Source organism: Pavona decussata, unplaced genomic scaffold (assembly GCF_977016875.1).
Source record: "Pavona decussata unplaced genomic scaffold, jaPavDecu1.1 SCAFFOLD_300, whole genome shotgun sequence".
In the NCBI taxonomy this organism is placed as follows: Eukaryota; Metazoa; Cnidaria; class Anthozoa; order Scleractinia; family Agariciidae; genus Pavona; species Pavona decussata.
In genome coordinates, this window is record NW_028145697.1 from 3,504,161 (window position 1) to 3,524,144 (window position 19,984).

Genomic DNA, 19,984 nt, shown 5'->3' on the forward strand with positions numbered 1-19,984 from the left:
TTTTTTAAAACATAATCCTGTTTATTCAAGTACACCGGGATGTTTAATTAATTTATAACAATGTGTGATTGTATTTCTGCAGTTCCTTCTTACTTCTTCATACTCGTTGTTGGAGCAACTCATTTACTAAATCAGTAACGAAAACGCTCTTTAGCTGTTGGGGCATGAATCAAATACATGAATCCGTGAAATGAATTTATTATTCGACATAACACACTCGTTTTTACTTTACAATCTATTGAATTTTAAACTTTTCGTATCAGTGCATCTAAAAACACACAAGTCCCAATATGGGAACAGTAACATAGTTCTTTATAAATAAGGCTAACTTGAGTTCCCTTTAACAGAAACGTGTTAAACGCTACACTTAAACTAACAATTCTAAATCAGTGTAATCTACTATGGCAGCTGCACAGCCAAATATGGTACTTTGTTGTATGCAAGAAATTAGACATTTAAAAGTAAGAAATTTAAGCCTTCTCATTCTCAAAAACAATACACAATGAGCGTATGGATTAAATCTTGATGTCTGACCCTTACAATGGAATTTGAGTAGCACACTTATGTTTAATTAGTCTTCAACCTATAGACCTTGTGCGCTGTCAAAAGAGAAAAGGATCCAGGATCGAGTGGGTGGAGGAATAATAACTGCTAAACCACTCTGAAGTATGGTATCCAAGTCAAACAATACCTATTAATTTTATGGCGAATAACTTGCACAATTCTTTAAAAAGATAAATAACAGGGAGCTTGCCTTAAAAATTCCTTACTGATGGAATTAAAAAAGTCCAAACTTAATGGTTTGGTAAAAGGATGTATCTGCCTTGACTGCAAAACTGACATGAATAATATTCTAATAAATCTATCATCGCCGTTATCCTGGACTACATTGAAAGACCAAAGAAGTCAATCCTTAATGTTTTTCTTTCCATTATTCTTATTTTCTTTATTGTTTTCATAAGCCTTGTTTGTTCTGGTTTTTTCTCTCTGGCTTTTCCATGCTTTTCTTGGCTCAAACAACTGCTGCTAGGGGGATAAATAAACTTCCTAGATATAAATAATGCTGAAATAGGAAGACTAAAACCTTTCAGTATAACTTAGACAGTTTTTAAACTCTGTTTCGGGCAGTTAATCAAGGTAGTAATCAAACGTTCCTTTGTAGTTCCCTCGGATATCCTTTTTGTTCTCTTTGGAGTCAGCAATGGTGATCTTCAAGTCTCCACAAAACAAAACCAACACTCTTTTCTTCAAAGCATTAATGGAATAGAATGATTAGAACGCACTTCTGAATTGGAATGAACCTTTGGTTTGGCCTTCACTTGTGGAGTTGGAGTTGGATGACGCTCTTCCATCTCTTTTTCTTTGTTTGGTCTCGGTAAAACTGGTTGACAAGCTCCGATGTTTTGCTTTCTTTTCTTCTGCGGCTTTGTCAAATTTAAGGCAATTTCAGTTACTTTACAAGTGTATCCCGTGACGCAGCATAACTAGACAGGAATAAGAGAAGAAAGGGTTAGTTTCTTGGCAAACGACTTTGTTAGGTCTTCAGGCGACTAGGAAGCTGTATTGACAAATTGGCAACCCACACTCGGGGAATACACTGTAGAGAACGGAACACTTTGCACCCAGAGTCGTCCTGCTCTTGGCAAAAGGTAAGGGTTCAAAAATGAGATTGCACTGCGCATTTTTTCAGTGAATAATTTAAATGCGCTTTTAACCTGAGCATGCATTTATAAAGAAACCGGCTTTCTTTGTTGCTACGATTACGAGAGAAAAAGATGATCCATCGAGTTTTTGGACGAGCATGGCGAGCTGTCTCTTCCTTAGGGTTCTGCCATTTTTTCTTTTGACAAAAATTAACAATCATTCTGCTGAGTACTGGTAGTAGTGTACTAACACGTCTTGCCGCCTTATTAATTACGCAGCTCAGACTAGGAATCTCTCAAAATGATCATTTTCAAGCCCTACCATAACTGTTTTGAAACTGATGAAGACTGCACAGTGTCAGGATAAACTGACTGAAGTAGTTGCAAACCTCAATCAACAAAATATTGCTATTACGACAGTAGTTGGAGTGGCCTTTGCAATTCCCCTTCCCCCCTGTACAGGGACATTTGAAAGAGAGGCAAGCCCACAACGAAACAAATGGGTAGCCTGAAAATAGGCTTCCAACTGAATGACACTGATGTCAACTACCCTTTTGCAAACAAGTATGACAATGTCGATTCTAATTTTGGAAGAGAATATCTTTTATAAAACCTTACCTTTCTTGAACCCGGTTGACAAGGATGGCCTGTTGTTCCACAATGTTTTAAATGACTCGGGTGATTTTTTCTTTTTGCCTTCTTAAACGGCTGAAAGAAAAAAATATCTGTCAAAATCACGTGGCTTTATGAGTTGTTTTATTCCAGAGAATAACCTGTGTTGCTGGGGTGTTTTTTGTGCATAGGCAAAGTCTGAATGACGGGCACGTGAACACGAGTTGCAAAAGGAATTTAGGGAGGATAATTTTGAGAATTTTTTCTTCCTAGTTTTCGTGCCTGTCTTGCAGCGAACAGCATTAGCAGTTACACAGGCAAGAAATAAGATTAAAGCGCAACTTTGGAAAAGCGCGCAAAATGATTGGCGAATTAAGCATCCCATCACATTCACTATTTGTCGGTGGGTGCCGGCTGACGAATTTTGCCTACTACCTGTGCGCTTGCTAAAGCGATGGCATAACAAAATTCTGAATACTTTTTTTTTTATTTTGAGACCTGTTTTCTACGATGTAAATTTATAAGCCACTTGGGGACTTTTATCCTCGCGTTTTTATTCTCTTGTTTGACTCATAAATTTTGCGAACAGTTCGCTGTATGCGCTTTCCAGAAGCCAAATATTTTTCGGCTTTTTGTAAAATTGGCGCTAGAAATAAAATTTTAGCGCACGTAGCTGTGTCTAAAAAAAGAAAAGAAAATCCGTTGAGCATCTAAAGAAAGTCTCAACTAATTAAGAATTGGTTCATGCTTAGCGTGCGTATATCGAGTTATGGATGCGCGCGGGAAGTTGGGAGAGCACGAGAGAAGCGTAAGAGCTGCTCTAGGCGTAGCCGTAAGCAACTCAAGCTTTTTGAGTGCTCTCCAAACCTCCCAAGTGCATCCATAACTAGATAGATGCACAGCTAAAAGCATGAACCAATTCTTTTATAACATGGTGACAACAAAGTGGTGCACGGAAAATTCTCTCAATGTGTTGTACAGAAAAATAAAGGTTCTTATTGGTTAGTTACAAACACGTCACAATGGTATGGTCTGAACGAAAATGATTCATCTAAAATTGTAAAGTTGTAAATTTTCAATGAACATGAAAATTTACTTCTTTGAATTAGTTTAAAGTCAATGAAAATGTAGACAAACGAGTGTCCAAGCCCATATAATCGGTTTAAGTACTCAAATGTTCAAATCAAAAATAAAGGTTTGAACTAGGGTGTCGATTCATCGCGATGTTTACGTTGTGCAGGATACAGATAGAGAAGACTCAATTCCAAGAAAAAAATCAGGTTGTTCTTCACTACTTTCGTTCATTGCTGGGGGAACTATGTAAAAACTATAAAGCGACGGAAACCCGAGTTTGTCTGATTTGCACACGTCATGGACGCACAGCCGTGCGTATGTTGAGAAATGTACCATGATGACGCCAGCTAAGCTGCCTAAGCACTGCGCACATGAGTAAGTTCTCTTTATTTTACTTTACAAAAAGGTAGAACAATAACAGCAATGCAAAATTTGTTGCTCTTTGTTCCGCTCATAAAAATCGGACAAACTTGGTTTCTTGAAACTTGCAAAGAAATCCCCAAAATACTCCACAAGATAAAAATCAAGAAACCTTTTTACAGTTCTGAACATTAAACCTGCAGCTGAGCAAGCGAATAAACTGTTCGCGTTCATGCTCCCAGTTAGAATTAACTGTTGGATAAGACTTGAATCCATGTTGACAGATTGTCTCAATAAGAAATATTATCTTTTAATGGATATATATGATGCGTTTTTTGTCATATGCTTAGTGCCCTCGGCATAACGTTTCGGTGCAGTTTTTTTTTTTTGATGCTGTTGCAGGCAGAAATACCACAACAAAGCTATGCCATGTTTGCGGTTATATTGTTTTAAAGGAAGCAAAAATGCACATTTTTGTAGATGTTCGTATATGGTGGGGACACAAGCATGCTACTTTCCTCAGCAATAAAAATTGTATTTGATTTTCATTTTACATGCAACCCATGCAATATTGCTTGATGAATGTTAAATGTTTTTCAGAAAGTTGCCTTGATGTTTCTACCGCAGAGCCGAAAATTAAAAAAGAGGTTCACATGTAGTTTGCCAATTAATTATAACATTATCGTGCACCGGATGTAATCCCTGTGGGTATGTACACGAAGGGATAATCCTTCACGACTGTACAAGCTTACACTTTAGATTAATCCTTGAAGTAATGATGACATGCGGACTGCAGGGTGTAGTTTGATTACATCCATTCCAAGAAAATAACTGAAACAACTGATCATTTAACGTCTGTGAAATCCAAGTCACTGGTTGCAGATTACAATGAACTGCGAATCAAATAAAGCTTGCATCTACTTAGCCACATATTAAAACCTTAACCTTAACCTATGGTCACAACTCCGGATCTCTTAATATAGAACGGAAACGCCCCTCAACGTGCGAACAAATAATCCATTTATTCCCGGAATCATCCTGCCTTTTTAGTGCTTTCTGTGGTTTGAAGCTGCGATTTTCAAAATAACAGAAGAAATTTGACTATAACCACCTTTGCTGAAAGAAGATGGTAAATGAACGAAAGTTATTCAGTTTGTTATAACTAGTTCATCCGCCCGGGAAATACAGGTCTTCCACAACTAATACATAAAGGTGTACAGTTTGGTAGGCCAACATCTTGCTCCCTGGTTTCCGTTTCTAGGTAATTTATCCGTTTGTTTCATTGTTCCGTAATTGGCGGAAATATCAAAGAGTAAGTGCCCCAACAAGCCTTATGTCATCGACCGGCCGGCACAAAAGTTCCTCTGATTCAAGATAATGCTGGTTTCTGCGAAAGTCCATGTAATTGTCACACTTTATTTCAATATTAAACAAAGAAACAAACGAACTCAGAAACAAACAATGCAAAGAAAAACGTAGAGTGACACGAAAAACGAGAAACTTAGAGGCTCACCAGATTGAATTGACCAAAAATCACCCGTGAATACCAACGTGTTGGAATTTTATAAGGTTGCTTGACGAACGAAAGGTAATCGCCTCCTATTTATTACGTTTTTTCATACGTGATTGAATTCGCATTGATTTAGTGTCCTAAGAGGAAACATATTTAAAGTTTTCCTTGATTTCTTGGCACGAAACCAGAGAATTTCGTTTTTTTTTTGGCAAACTCAAATGTAGGTCGGAATATGCAGACACGTCTATCAAAGTTCATGAAAGGTTAAAGAACTGAAATTGTAGTTTAAGCACTTAGCTATACAGACAGGTACAAATGTATATTTTTTTATTTAAAGAATTAACTAAGCGAGTCGGTGAGACAGTCGACAAATACCACGTTAGAAAAAGCTGCAATAAGGTTTTGGGTATACTGAATTATAGTCTGCGGTGGTGTCGACTTTGAAAACGTTCTGCAAGATCTTGTACTGAAGTTGGTGGCGATTTAATTTTGGGTTAATATTCAGTAAAGCGTAGGTAGTTTGAATTCATTCCAATTTATCACCGGACTCCCTTATTGCACCACTAGTTTCCTTATGTTTTATGGGCCTCTACTCACTTCCGCATGCAGCAAACGAATATTCAGAGCTACCTTGGCCTTACTGGTGTTGAAAATGATAAAGATTTTTTTTCCACAGCAGACATACTTGGCATTTCATAGTTGTATTAAACGACATAGCATGCTCCCGTTTTTTGTTTGATTGTTCCGTGGGGGTGCAATATAACACTTACGCGGACTAAGTGTTTAGCTTTGCATTGTTCTTGAGAACAGTTAATATTTCCAAGGACCCATATCCTGGCATTTTTTAAAAATCTTGTCGGACCGAAAGGCTGGCGGGATTACAATGTGACATTTAGCAGTGCTAATGTTTCATTTGACTTAGCTTCGCACATTTCTTCCGGTTTCTCTCGGAGATCAGTGCTTCCCAACGTGTGTGTGTGAGATTCCCATATTTTAGCAACCATTAAACTCCTTAGCAATATTATGTTTCTGTCTAAGAAGGAGATGAAGTCATTTTTTGATAAGTTGAAGGGACCACAGGCAGTGACACGATACAGAGATACTGCAATGCTTACCCTGGTCTCAGTATTCTCAAGAACAACGATAATTATCAGCACGACACTGAGAAATTTCATCCAGAAAGTTCTTGAAATCGTCATTCTTTATCTTTCCAATTAACTGTAGAAAGAAAAAGGTAAAACAAACAAACGATAAGAAACATAACTTTGATGACAATTCAAAGGGGAATTAAGAGATCAGTAGCTAAGTGAGAAGACGTCGTGTTTTATGAAAAGAATATAATTCACTGAAAATCAGTAGAAAGTAATATGATAATACCACTCATCAATTCATCACACTTTAAATCACACTGCAACAACTGAACTTTGTGAAAAAACTGAGTTTTATAATATAAGTTATGTACTCATGCGTCATGCGAATACACACCCGTAAATCTACCACATGAAGGCTGTTCGATTGAATTGTAAAGATTATAAAGTACGTAATCCTTTTGCTTTAAATCACAAATTGTAACATAAGAATAGAATATTTTGTACGAAATCTGCGCACTAATTTCACTGAGCTTTGATCAATTTCACAAACGATTCAGACTAACAAAGACAACTTCATTTTTAATGGAAAGTTGATCCTGTAGTAGATATTAATAGCAAAGCAAAATTGTTACCATGGCAAATCTATTACTCTGTAATTTGTTAACTTATAACTTAAGACGCCTGCGAACTGAAAATGCTAAAAATTTAGTTACCTGGCAAATACACTCGTAAATTCCTGTATTTCAAGGTGAATTATGCTAAGATGCCCGTCTACTATTGGCGACAACGATACAAATCCTCGACCTCAAATGACTGTCTTCTGTAGGGTGACGATTGTTTTAAATCTATCCCACCGGCCTCGTTTTCAATGGTCAAAGAGCGGAAATGCAATTAGAATGATTCCTTCTTAATTAAGTGGCCAAATACCGTTCGGGGGGTGAATGAAATATTGACTTAAGCGAGGCCTTCAGGGAGGTTTTCGCTGGGGCTCTAATATACTCGACAAAACCCTCTCTTGACAAAACCTATTAAGTTGATAAATAAAAATAAATAAAAGTTTACATTTAATCTTCTGTTTTTCGTCTCGATTTTTAAAGGAAATAGAGAAAACTATGAGAAATAACGCAAAATACTTCGACTCTTAGAAACGCGTGACTCCCTTGGTACACCTCCACCGGATGTTACGAGGAGTTGCCCCAGCCCCTCCGGGTTAGTGGTCATACAACGCTCTTCTAAAGCCACACATTATCTGGCAAAGTATACTTCCCGTGATATGCTTGTTATCATAATAAGATCACGAGATCGGATATAATCCAGGGAAATCCATCAAGAGGAAATCTACGGAGCGTTTTGCTTGCGGACATTACCAGATTTAATTCGTTTATTTTCCCTTCCCGTGAAATAACCCGAAATAACTCGCCGGATTTCATACTGATGATGGAAGACCCTATCACGTGTCTTGCTTTCAGTGCGCGTCAAACCTTGACGCAAACCAAATCAACCGTATCTGCTGCATAGCGTTGACCCATCAATCCAGGCCATCAATCGTTGACCTATGTGATATGTTGAAACCCTGAAAACCTACACTACATCGACAAAGCATTACTGAAAGTTAAAGTTATTTATGAGCTGTCGGTGGCTCTTGATGACTCCGGAAATTGATCGAATTTTAGGACTAAAAACCCTCACGTGAAATTTCTGGATATTATTTTAATGCTTCCCAAGATCAATATTTGTTAGGACAACAAATACTCTACAGTTATTGGATAACAAAGGGCATTAAATAGTCAGTAAAAATCCTATTTAGCAAACACGAATGACCTCAAATTACATAAGTTGGTCATTTTTTTTATTGCATAAAGTCTATATTATATGTCTACTCGTTCGGCGACAAAATATATAAAAAAGGAGGAACTATAACTAATTCATCTTGCAAAAGGACAGACCAGCTCCACCTTGAGGCTCAGCATGAAATTATCTGCGCAGCGTCGTTTCAACCAGCTGCTTTCTTTTCAGTCAGCACGTGGCGGGAACACAAATGAAGCAACCTTGCTTTTTCAGCAAAGTCATTTTTCAGTAGGCCGGGTTTGGCTGCCGCCAATTGCAGCCTTCGGGTTCGTTTTACATAAAGTGGACCAAAACCAATTTAAAAGAACATAGTGAATTGCTAGAATAAGCAAAATGACTAAACCAGTAGTGACCAGTTGTGTGGTTGTAGTGGTATTAAAGTGCACCGAAACTGCACTTAGGTCGAATTCTAAAACAGATAGGTTTTAAAGGTTACTCGCGCTGTCAAAAAAAGAAGAAACGGTCTTCGTAATTCCTTTCAAGCTCCTACGAATTTAAGGGGTATCTCACTTACTATAAACCACTGGGCTTTCCTGATCGTTTTTAGAAGACTGAAAAGCTATCATATATTGAACCTACCATACGCTCTCTAATCGTTTTTTATTTCGCTTTACAAAAAGTTTTAACTTAAAATTTTTCTTTTCACTTAACCTAGGCCTTCGTTTATCAGAATTTTCTCTAAAGAGGTGGACGTGGATTGTTATCAGTTCAAACATTGTAATTAACGTTTCCTAGTCTTGTCTGGCCGATGAGATGTAAGTCGTCACTTTTTCCCCTTCATTTTATCGATAGCACTGTTATATGATAAAGTGGCCGTTTAATATTCTTCCTTTACTGGTGCCGACTCGGTGGTAAAAGAGAAGCCGAAGTAAATGTCTTTGATTACTGTTTTGCGGATTCTATTACCAACATGTTGATGCCTAGAAACATATCGGTGTTGTTGCTTTTTTTTACGCCTATAAAAAGGTTCTTCTAGGACAGTTCACTGGTTTTAAAAGAAACTTGAGCAATCATTTAGTTAAAAGAAAAAAAGAACAGAAAGGTTTGTGTTCTTTTTTCTTTTGAAAATTCTCTTTGGTGACTAGAAAGAATTTTAAGCTTTGTTGTTCTTTTTTCCCTCCGATCTTGTCGAAACGGAGTATTCCCTAAGGACCTGAATAATTTTCCGCCTACGCACAGGGGTGTCTACAAACCGAAGACCGAGGACCGAAGACCGAAGACCGAAGGCACAGGCAGCTGAAAGTTTGTGTCACTAGAGTAATAATTTTGAATTACTAGTGAGGCGATGACCTTTGAGTGTAAGCGCTGTTGGGTTACAGAATTGCGTTGAGAATTTGAACGCGTTATGAGACTTTGTATGGGGAATAAAATATTGTTACTTCCGAACTTTTAACTTTCATTCAATAAAATGAAAAAAACTGAGTGTAAAACTGGTGTAAGGTTATTTCACCGTGTTAGGCATTCTTTGAAATCACTGTTATTCTACAGTATTGTAGCGGGAAACACAACCAAACGATTAAACACTACATCCGCGGCCAAAACTGCGCAAAAACCATACACTATTTCCGTTTGGCAAGAAAAAAATATCCGGTAAAAATATCCAATCTCAGGCCACAGAGACCAAACGGCGAAAAACCACACCCTCCAGGGTGCCGGATGTCCCTTCACTTCCCCAGGAAACAATAAACATGTGAAAAAGAACGATTTGTTCACAAATAAACGGAAAATCAACATATCGTTGTTTCACTGAGACAACATCTATATTCACCGTACCAACTAAACATTCAAAACATCAAGTCCCTGGTGATCGAGTAAAAGATGTCCGGTGTCCCGCTATGCACTCAATTTCCACTGAATACCTTCAAGCGAGACAAGACAGAACATTCAAGACTAAAGTCTGCCGGACAAATTGTAAGAGCTTTTGTTCTATAAATCTTATTTAGAAGAACCGCTAAGACTTCGCATTAAGATGTCATTATCACCTTAGCTTAAGGGATAAAAGTAGACTAATAAATATAAGTCCTCTTTCATTCCGCCCCCCCACGGACCTCCCTTAAGGCGTGTGTGGAAATGAGCGCAATGTCATCTTGTTCTGACAGTTGATACTGATCGAGTTGTCATCTAAGTTCAATCTACCGAGACTCTATTGAGATGCTCACAAGTTTGTGCATGCGTACCCGCTATTTAACCGAATCCTGGGAGAAAGTGGACAGCACTGTTGCACTGTCTTCATCATTGACTCAGTGGGCTAACAAGCGGATAATTTCCTTTTCCCGGAAATGATTTATTTATAATAATTTCCTTTTCCGCTATTTTAATATGAAGAAGAGCAATTGAAAAGTGTGTTCGAGAAGGAACCACTTTCGTAAGGTGGGGTAGGGGTTGTTCAAGTCATCACCTCTCTATTGGAATTTGAGATGAGAAATAAACATTTGAGGAGTGGCTACCATATTTTCTGTAAATAGTTTTGCCTCTTTCGCTAATTTGTTTGTGTGTTTGCAAAGTAACATTCACCTGTGATAACGATTTATCTAAAGTGAAAAAGAACTGAAGAATTCTTCATCATGAAGAAGTCTTGTCTATTACCGAAAGACGCCTGTGTGATGACTAGAGGTACCAGGCGCGCACAGTTGATGACATCTTTCAATCCGAATGTCGGAAAAATAGGCCACAAATTGCAGTTTGAGAGAAAGCCTATAGCTATAAAATGTCTTTCTTTAGAAAGACGGTGAAGTTTCTAAAATCATTACGAGGATTTAGTTCATCCGCCGTTTAAGTTTGTGATCATTTTATTCTCCTACCGATATAACATGAACCATGCTCAAAATATTCAGTAGTGTAACACAGTTGCACCTGTATGGGCCGGACGGTCATTGGTTGTAGTCTCTGAACGGTACACTTTACTGCAATTTTAGCTTAGCTTTATCACCTTAGCGAGGACATGTCTTGTCGCCAAATATTCAACAGTCGACGATGACAAAGTTTTCCTCGTTTTCTTGCTTTTTCTTTTAAGTTCAAGGACCACAAACAGGTTTACGTAATGGATTCGTTTGAGGTTAAAAAAAACGCCATTCACACATGCACGTGGAGTCATCAGGTATTCAAAGGGAGAGAACGTGACCGACCTCAAGGTGTTTAAGAACAACGGTGGTATCCAATGAAAGACACGTACCAGACTGTTCCAGTGTTTTATATTTTGCAGCGGTTGACCGGGATACATATGTGATGACAAAAACTCTTTGCTTCGTGAGTTCTCAGTTTATCACGAGGAAAGCACCACAGAGTCAATATTGCACTCAAACAACGAGAAGCAAAAAAGATCTACCATGCCTTTTTGATTAATTCAGGGGGATGATGTGAATGGAAAACGTCCAAAGTCTGTTTTGTATGTTTCAAACCTATTCCGGCGTGCTCACAATTGGATATTTAATTGCCAAGGTCCGAGACAGAATTCAGACGACACAAAAGTTCACACAAAAATATATTTCAAGAGTATTACCAAGAAAATAAAATGAGTATTTTTTAAGAGGTCGTGAGTATTTTCTCCTGTTGATAGAAAGAAATAGTTGGGATGGGAAAGTGAAGAAGTCAAGCGGGTTTCTCCCGGGCACGCATAAAGAGAATGGCGTGGGCCGCGTGATATTTTGAAAGTCAATAAGCGGTGCTTACCATTTGACAGTGAATTGTTTGCTTACCAAAGAAAAACAGCTGATTAGCCACACAGGCAGGTAACACTAACTTCTTATCATAAACAACGGAGGAATGAGTACATATACCACCGTTTTTAATTAGTGAAGTATTGCAAAGTACATGGCATGGCTTTCACAATCATTTAACTATTCAAGAGTTTCAATATCTTAATGAATTTTTACGAGTGATCTATGAATTCTACATCCCTGAAAAGCGATCTAGCAAAAAAGCTGAAGGAAATTCACTGTACACACGCTGATCTCTTAATATCCCCAGAAACATGTATCCAACTTCCGAATATTCAGCTCGCAACACGTGTTATGAGATTTACAGTGAACAAAAATAAGCACATCTTACCTTAAAATCGTGGTAGAAACTTTTCCAATGTTATTCGTGATCCACTTTCACTGTGCGGATGCAGCTAAGCTGTTGTGGAAATGAAGCGTTCGTGTTATGAGCCGGTTTATTCAACCGCTTCGTGAAAACCGCTGACTGTGTTTACCCCATATGGAGTTGCGGTATTGAATTGAGAAGGTGTAATTAGCGAACAGATTAGTCAAGCCGCTCATCAGGGTTAAGAAATCAGTTCTAAGCACAACTGACATCTTACCATTGGCATGTTTTAAATTGCACAGGATATCTACGAAGACCTAAGTAGTTAAATTTGTAGTTTTTCGCCCTTTAATTACAGGCCGGATTCGTTTTCAAGACGGCCGATCACTGTTTCATCGTTTTCATTCTTTTTTCTGCGGGAGCTTTCACTGACCTTGGTCCGTTATACTTCCTTTTCTTAGATATTCAAACACGTACAAAACTGTGATTTCCGGGTACGATAAAATGTATATGGCCTTCAACAGAAATGTGGTTCAACCTGATGTCCAATTAGGTTTGCTGTCAAGGCTGGTCGTTTCAACCTTTGAGTTACTGACTTCGCCGATGCCGCAAAGATGAAACACTAAAAAAGTACGGCACATGATCGGCATTGCGTAAGCTATGTGTAAAGAATTGAAGATCAAACGTTCCGTGACGGTAACGGTTGACATTTAACTTTTCAAAGACCTGTCTCCCCTTAGGTTCCATAAAAGAGTTTAAATCGCGCGGTGTCATGAAGACGTGAGGGATAAAGCGTTTCCTACCGGCAAGTGATATTTCCGACAAAGTCAATACGAATAGAGGAACTCGTGATTGTAGTTCCTAAATTAGCCTGTTGAACAGGCGTTACTTTTTGCGTTTTTCAGGCAAGCGGAGGCAAGCACGAGGCGAGCGCGGAGCATGAGTCTCGCGCGATGGGAGGGGCGCCCCTTCCGTTGCGCGTGATTCGCGCTCCGCGCTCGTATCCTGCTTGTCTCCGCTCGCCTGAAAATGCGCCAAAACAATAACGCCTGTTCTGCAGGCTATCCCTGAATCATCGAGTTTGGATTCGAGTTCGAGTTCCAGTGGGAATTTGAGTTGGAGTGTTTGAGAAGTGATGAGCAAGGCGGGGTGGAGGGGGAGGATTAGATTGTTGTTAACTAATGTTCAAGAAACAGCTGACTGAAGGAGGAGAAATGGGTTGTTATTTTTGTATATACTTTTGTTGTTTCGATTGAAGCATTTGTCCGCCTTGCACTCGGCCTTCCCAGTGGCGTGATGCACCCGTTAATCTTTAATCTTTAATCAGGATAACTGCCAAATAGCATGGAAATGGACGGTTAATGCTCTTATACATGCGGTCGGTAACATCAACACGAGAGTTTGAAAATGAGATAAGGATTTCGCAATAACAGCCTCTGACGGAAGATCGCCGATCCCAAATTTGTAAACACACTTTTTTAGATAAGGACCTTTTTTATAAGAACGTTGAGGCTGAGATTAACTAAAATTTAAGACCCGACGAAACTACTCCTCGAACAGTTCGGTAACTTAATCGAATCAAATCACCGAACGATTCAGGGTTCGATTGAGTTCGGTAATCAACACAATCTAAACTAAAAAAAATTGTGTGAGAGGTCGATTGCGTTCGATTTCCGAACCCAATCGAACTTAATTGAACGTTGTGAGCCTGCAGTGGAAATAGACAAGAATTTTGAAAAGTCTTTCTTAGCACGCAAGAACAACAAAGAATAAGGTGAAACGAACAATAGATTCGTGTAGCTTTGCTGAAACATCATTTTATGATCCACTACTGTTATCATTTTTAATCGAGTATATGGAAACTTCGGCCATCGAACCTAATCGAACTTAATCAAAGTTCGATTGGGTTCGATTGCTCCAATTTTTTTGTGAGAGTTCGATTGTCGAACTCAATCAACCCAATCGTTCGATTAAGCTCGATTGAGTTCGATAAATGAAACGTTCGATTTGGTTCGAGCAGTTTCGTAGGGTTTAAGAACATACTACGAACATTACCCAGGCTGAGAGTCAGTTTAGAACACTTTTATTTCGACCAAATGTTTTTAAAATGAACAGTATAAATACGGATAAAATAATGCACGCAAAAATTCAGTCTATATTGTCCAATTAACCCAAATAATAGGTGTCTTGGTCACGTCCGCATAGATTTATTGAAATACTATAACAGATAACTGAGAACATCTTAAGAACTTTTCAGGCTCAGTCAAATTTGCCAAAAATAATAAGAAGGTTCAGCCTCAGCCCCAAATTAGACGTTCTTATATATATAAAAAAAGAGTGTATCGCAGACTAAAAAAAAGAATACTTATAGGGGATTAACAAATCAACTTTAAATGTCTAAATGTCAAGTATACATGAGATAACAGCGACAGTTTATGATTTTTTTCTACGAAATTTCCGTTCACCGCCCCCCTGATGACATATTCCCTTTAATTAGCATGTAACCTTGTAGTTTTGTTTGGAGAGATCATATTCATCTGACTTGAGATTGAAGAAAACGATTATCACTGAGTTTTTCAGTTTTATATTTAAACCGTTTTTGAAATTTCCTGGGTAAGCAGTATACGATGTTTTCTTTCCGAATACGAATAAAACCTCGCTAACTCGAACTAGGTTAACTCTTAATAGCCCCCGCTTACTCGAACAAAATCCGATGTCCCTACTTTTTCGCCTGGATTTGACCAAATTTTTTCAGTCTTCTTGAAGATTCTTGTGTGGGGTCGTTAAAAGTAAATAAGTGAATAAATTAAATAAATTGGCTAACAATATGCAAATAAATAAATAAATAAATAAATAAATAAATAAATAAATAAATAAATATAAATAGATAAGCAAAACACACAAACGGATGCGGTCATGAAACTAGTGCTTTTTTGAAAGAGTCCAAGTTTGGCAGGGTGGCAAAATCTTCGGGTAGGTACTAGTAAGTTCCATTTCCTTATTATGCACGGGAAAAACGAGTACTTGCGATAGTTAGTTCTTAAATATGGTACTTCGTACGCATTTGAATTCTGCTACTCAGTGCTGGCCCGTCACATTAGGATTAACTGCGGCATTCCATCTGCTACCACTAGGCGATGGTGCAACTTACAACATGCAGGGACTCATTGCTTTCCTTCTGCGTTAAAGTGAATTCCATCCCAGCTGGTGTGGTAAAACTCCTACGCTCGCCAGACGATTGTAATTCCTGACTACAAAGCGGGCAGCTCGCCGCTGTACCATTTCAATTTTAAATACTTTCAGTCATTTACTATCAGCTAACTTTACCTCATTTAATATTGTACTGTAAGTATTTTCTTCCAGCTCTAATTCCAGCATTTACTTTCACAAGAAAACTTAGTATAATTTTATTTTATCAGCCTGACTGGTGAAGGTTAACCAGGTGTTACGTAACAGTAGCTTACCATTATTGTTGCCTATTTAGATCTATTTAGTACACAGGCATTGATTACAGTAATGTTGTCAGGCGCTGAAGGGAGCTCCACGCTCGCGTCTCGTGCTCACGCTCAAGAACTCTGGAACCCATGTTTTCCTCCCCTTGCAGCACCTGCTCTGTAGGCTGAATGATAATTAAGCTGTCAGTTGTCAGTCCCGAAAATTACTTCCCTTAATTACTGTAATTCTGACCTTTATTAAACGGTCACCTCTATTAATCGGTCGTGGTCACCTTTTACTAAGTCCCATCGAGCTGTTTCTATCAGGTCTCGACCTGTTTTAAACGGTCACTTTGCTACTTTGTAAAATGAAACCACTTAAATATAGTAACATAAACAGCCACAAATAGCGTGCCAGGCAACCAAGTTGAATTTCTAATACTGACTCTACGATCTTGGCGTTTATGTTTTCCCTTTATCATCGGTGTGGTGATGGTTAGCCGGGTGTTACGTAATCTGTTTAGATCTATTTAGTACATAGGCATTGATTACAGTTGTCAGGCGCTGAAGGGAGCTCCACGCTCGCGTCTCGTGCTCACACTCAAGAACTCTGGAACCCATGTTTTCCTCCCCTTGCAGCACCTGCTCCGTAGGCTGAATGATAATTAAGCTGTCAGTTGTCAGTCCCGAAAATTACTTCCCTTAATTACTGTAATTCTGACCTCTATTAAACGGTCACCTCTATTAAGCGGTCGCTGTCACCCTTTACTAAGTCCCAGCAAGCTGTTTCTATCAGATCTTGACCTGTTTTAAACGGTCACTTTGTAAAATGAAACCACTTAAATATAGTAACATAGCTGGACATACAGTAATTACAAAGTCACAAGTAGCGGCAGACAGGAGCAAGGCAATCAAGTTGAATTTCTTGTACTTACTGTACGATCTTGGCGTTATTTTTTATCGGTCCGTTTCTATACCATGTTCTCCTTTATCATACCATTTCATCGCTGTAGTTCCTTAACCAAGTAGGTGATTTTGGGAGCGCTTTGGTGTGTAAACTGTAGACTAAGTTATCAAATGTTATAAAATGTCCCTTCATTTCCGTGTTAACATGTATTCTGTGCAACCTGTATTATGCGGTTAACTTGTATTACCGCTTAATACAGGTTGGACTGGAGATCAAGGAGACAAAGCCACTTTATTACCACTAAAACAGAACTTGATTGAACCGAGAACAAGAATCATATCAACCCTCTGAGACGGGTATAATTTAGCGAAACACATTGATCCACAAAAAGCCACAAAGCGGACAAATGATTCCAAATAATTTCATTAATTTGTTGATGATCACGGTGGTAGGTGAATGGCCACTGACCGAGAGTCCAGTGACCTACACCATTTGCATGGAGTGTACGGAAAACTATTTCTAGTCGAAATAGCAGAGTGTAAGTGGCGCAACATTGACAAAGATGAAGAATGTTGTTTACACATTTAAATGTGCGACTATCTTATGCAATTTAACTTATGATTTAACATTTTCACGGACACCAAGGGGACAGGAGTAAGTGTCCGTATTATAGAGATGTCCGTTTTAGAGAAGTAGGCTTCGTGATATCGATTTCGATCTCTCAGGGACCAAGTGAACTGTCTGAAATAGAAAAGTGTCTGTAAGAAGAGGTTCCACCGGTAAGCGAAGCTATAGCGTTTTGACCGGGAAAGATTTGGTGTTTTGAATAGGTGGTCGCTTACGAGAGGTGCGGATGATCGCACATGGAGGTTCGACTGTATTGCCTTATCTTGGTTTTCACCGAATGTCAATTTGATTAAATCTAATGATGGTAGTTCAACAAAGTATGAGGAACTAAAGGGACGTCATATAGATTTTAATCAAATTGACGTTGGTGAAAACCAAGATAAGGCAATACAGTTGACCCACCAATAAGTCCACGTACCACGGAGCGTGGTAGTACTTGTTTCAACTTCTTTCATCGACTGTGTGAACACGGGGAAGGATGCAAGAATCATGTAACTTTAGAGTGGCCTGGTGTCAGTGTAAAATCATACCTTGAGTATTTATTCAAAGGTAAAAAAATATTAGCTGACTTTCGAAAGTGTTGCTTTTGTTTTGTTTGTTTAAAATTCCTAGCACGCCGACCACTCGGTATCAATCTATATTTTAATATCAATCTTCGACGACTAACGATTTTTATTTGATCGTTATTGACTATCAAAATATCAAATTACCCTGCAGGTATCAGTGGGTGTAACTTTCAGCTGAAAAGAGGAGAAGATCTGTAAGATGTTAGATCCTTGTCAGCAGCCGATTAGGTGTAGAGCGAGTGATGGTGAAATCCTGAAAGTGAACGAATTTCTTTTTGACAGTTGCCATAAAACAGTAACCGTTATGCAATTACAGACCAAGCATCTCGAAACAAAGTATTACAAAGAAGACGCAAAAGACATTCCCTGACTAAACAGTGCGCATGATCGCACACGGCTGGTTGTGTTGATAAATTTCGTTTGTATTATTTTTAAATTGGGAACAAGTGTTTATATTTCCATAACTAATCACTTACAAATCTATATTCATGTATACTAAATTCAATTTCTTCAGCATGAAATTTCTCTTGTATCAGAAACAAGAAACAAGGAACTGATACAGCTTCCGCTTCTGAAACGTGTTGGGAAGAACGGAACGGCAGTAGCGATTTAGTAGCTCGTGACGTCATTCAGTCCTTGTTTGTTTCCTTCCTGTTGTGGTTGCGTGCAATGGGTTGTATAAGTTCCGGATCAGTACTGATTAGAAGCCAGTGCCGTAATAGCATTTACTTGCTGAAGAAATGTAGTAATAACAGGTTTTATTGTTTCGTGATTCGAATGAAACGTCACTGTTGATGTAAGCAACACCTTAGAGATCAGCACAGACCACGCCCCTTTGTGCCGAGATCCATTTGCACGAATGCATTGGTGCAAATAAATTCTAAGTTAAAATTACCCCACACTACAAGTGGTGCTATGATATTTTTTTTAGAAAAAAGCTTATTTGTCAGCTGTACTGTAATATCAATAGCCAAAATCCTGGTTTGGAGAAGTTCCTTGAGCAGGGATGGAACGATGGAAAAAGTTCATCCTCTCTTACTTTTAATGGCGGTGGCGATCGTTTACGAGCGTGCTGCTTAATTGAGGTTCAAAATGCAGCGTTTGAATGAGAACTTAACAGGTTGTTATAAGATTTTTCTCTTGCGTGAGCCGGGTCAGAGACATCCAGTCAACTAAAAAATTAGTCATAACACGAACTGTTTGATTTAATGGATAACATGTTTGGTCTCCTCCAGCTTACAAGTATGTGTGTGATTCTTGCTGTTAGTGTGTTCATCAAAATCCAACATATAGTACAGTGTGGTTTGAAACCTTTGGTAAAGATCTAGCGATCTCGCAGGCAAGAGTCTGTCGATTGAAAATGTCGGTTAACATGGGCGGGTAAACAGTGAAAAAGACGTTTAGACTAAGGCTTTTCGCCCTTTGCCCCAACACAGACGTATCATATTTCCGTCTGCTGTCTACACTTGATAGACTCGATTAGCAGCCGCTGTTCGGACCCGAGTAAGCGGCGGATATCGAGCCTAACTTCGCGATGACGCACTTCATGTTCTGCGACATTCAAATTACTTCACTTTCCTTAGCTTGCATTGTTAACGTCACGTTCACCATAGTAAATTCGTGCCTGTGTTGTCCTTTCAAAATCCGCTTACGTTGACACCATGCCAGTCAATCATAGACTCAGGGGAAAGGGCGGTAAATCGCATTAGCTTGCTTTTATGCTCTTATTCTTAAATTGAGATCATTAGGAGATAGGCGATTGGAGGCAAATTAATGGTAGATAGATAGACCAAAGAGGTGTGCGAGAGGCAGGCGGGTTCGAGGTGATGGAATTTAATTCCTCTGTTGTGCTAAATATCTCGACTTCCTATAAGAAAATCCACGATTAAGTTCCTTTATATAAACAATTATTGTCAATCACGGACGTACAGTCGTAGACTTCGAGCAGTCGAAATTCCGCGGGGAAAAACAAGCACGCTACTCGCGGCTTTGCCGCTCGCGCTTTGAATTTCGTGCTCGCCCAGTTGTTTGGGTTCTTGCCGCGTTTATCAAGCAAAAGAGAGACTGCTTGCAATCCAGGACAATCAAATCTCTCTACAGCGGCCACCCTGGGGACGGAGTTGTAGGAAGACCAAAAATAAACGGCACGTCTGATCCATACCGCAAGCAAACAAAGACGAAAGCAGAAACTACATGTGGTATCTTGAATTCGATCAGGAAACAGAGGATAGAAGGGCTGCCAGTTATTTGGATTTCTACTGTAGTTTAAATTTCCATTTAACGCTC

At 38.9% G+C, this 19,984-nt stretch overlaps 1 protein-coding gene across 4 annotated transcripts; it reads right to left on the reverse strand.

Moving 5' to 3' along the window:
• On the reverse strand, positions 1-12,707 carry LOC146454682 (uncharacterized). Of its 4 annotated transcripts, none has more exons than XM_085095235.1 (5): positions 12,598-12,707; positions 12,189-12,257; positions 6,318-6,420; positions 2,262-2,351; positions 1-1,484 (listed from the first exon to the last, which is right to left on the reverse strand). In XM_085095235.1, the coding sequence occupies exons 3-5, from the start codon at positions 6,399-6,401 to the stop codon at positions 1,248-1,250; spliced, it is 411 nt and encodes a 136-aa protein (XP_084951361.1). In that variant the 5' UTR covers positions 6,402-6,420; positions 12,189-12,257; positions 12,598-12,707; the 3' UTR covers positions 1-1,247. The 4 variants fall into 4 exon arrangements, with proteins under 4 accessions (XP_084951361.1, XP_084951360.1, XP_084951359.1 ...); XM_085095234.1 differs by lacking the exon at positions 12,598-12,707 and adding an exon at positions 12,442-12,580; XM_085095233.1 differs by lacking the exon at positions 12,598-12,707 and having other exon boundaries at positions 12,189-12,400.
• Between the last annotated feature and the right edge of the window lie 7,277 nt (positions 12,708-19,984).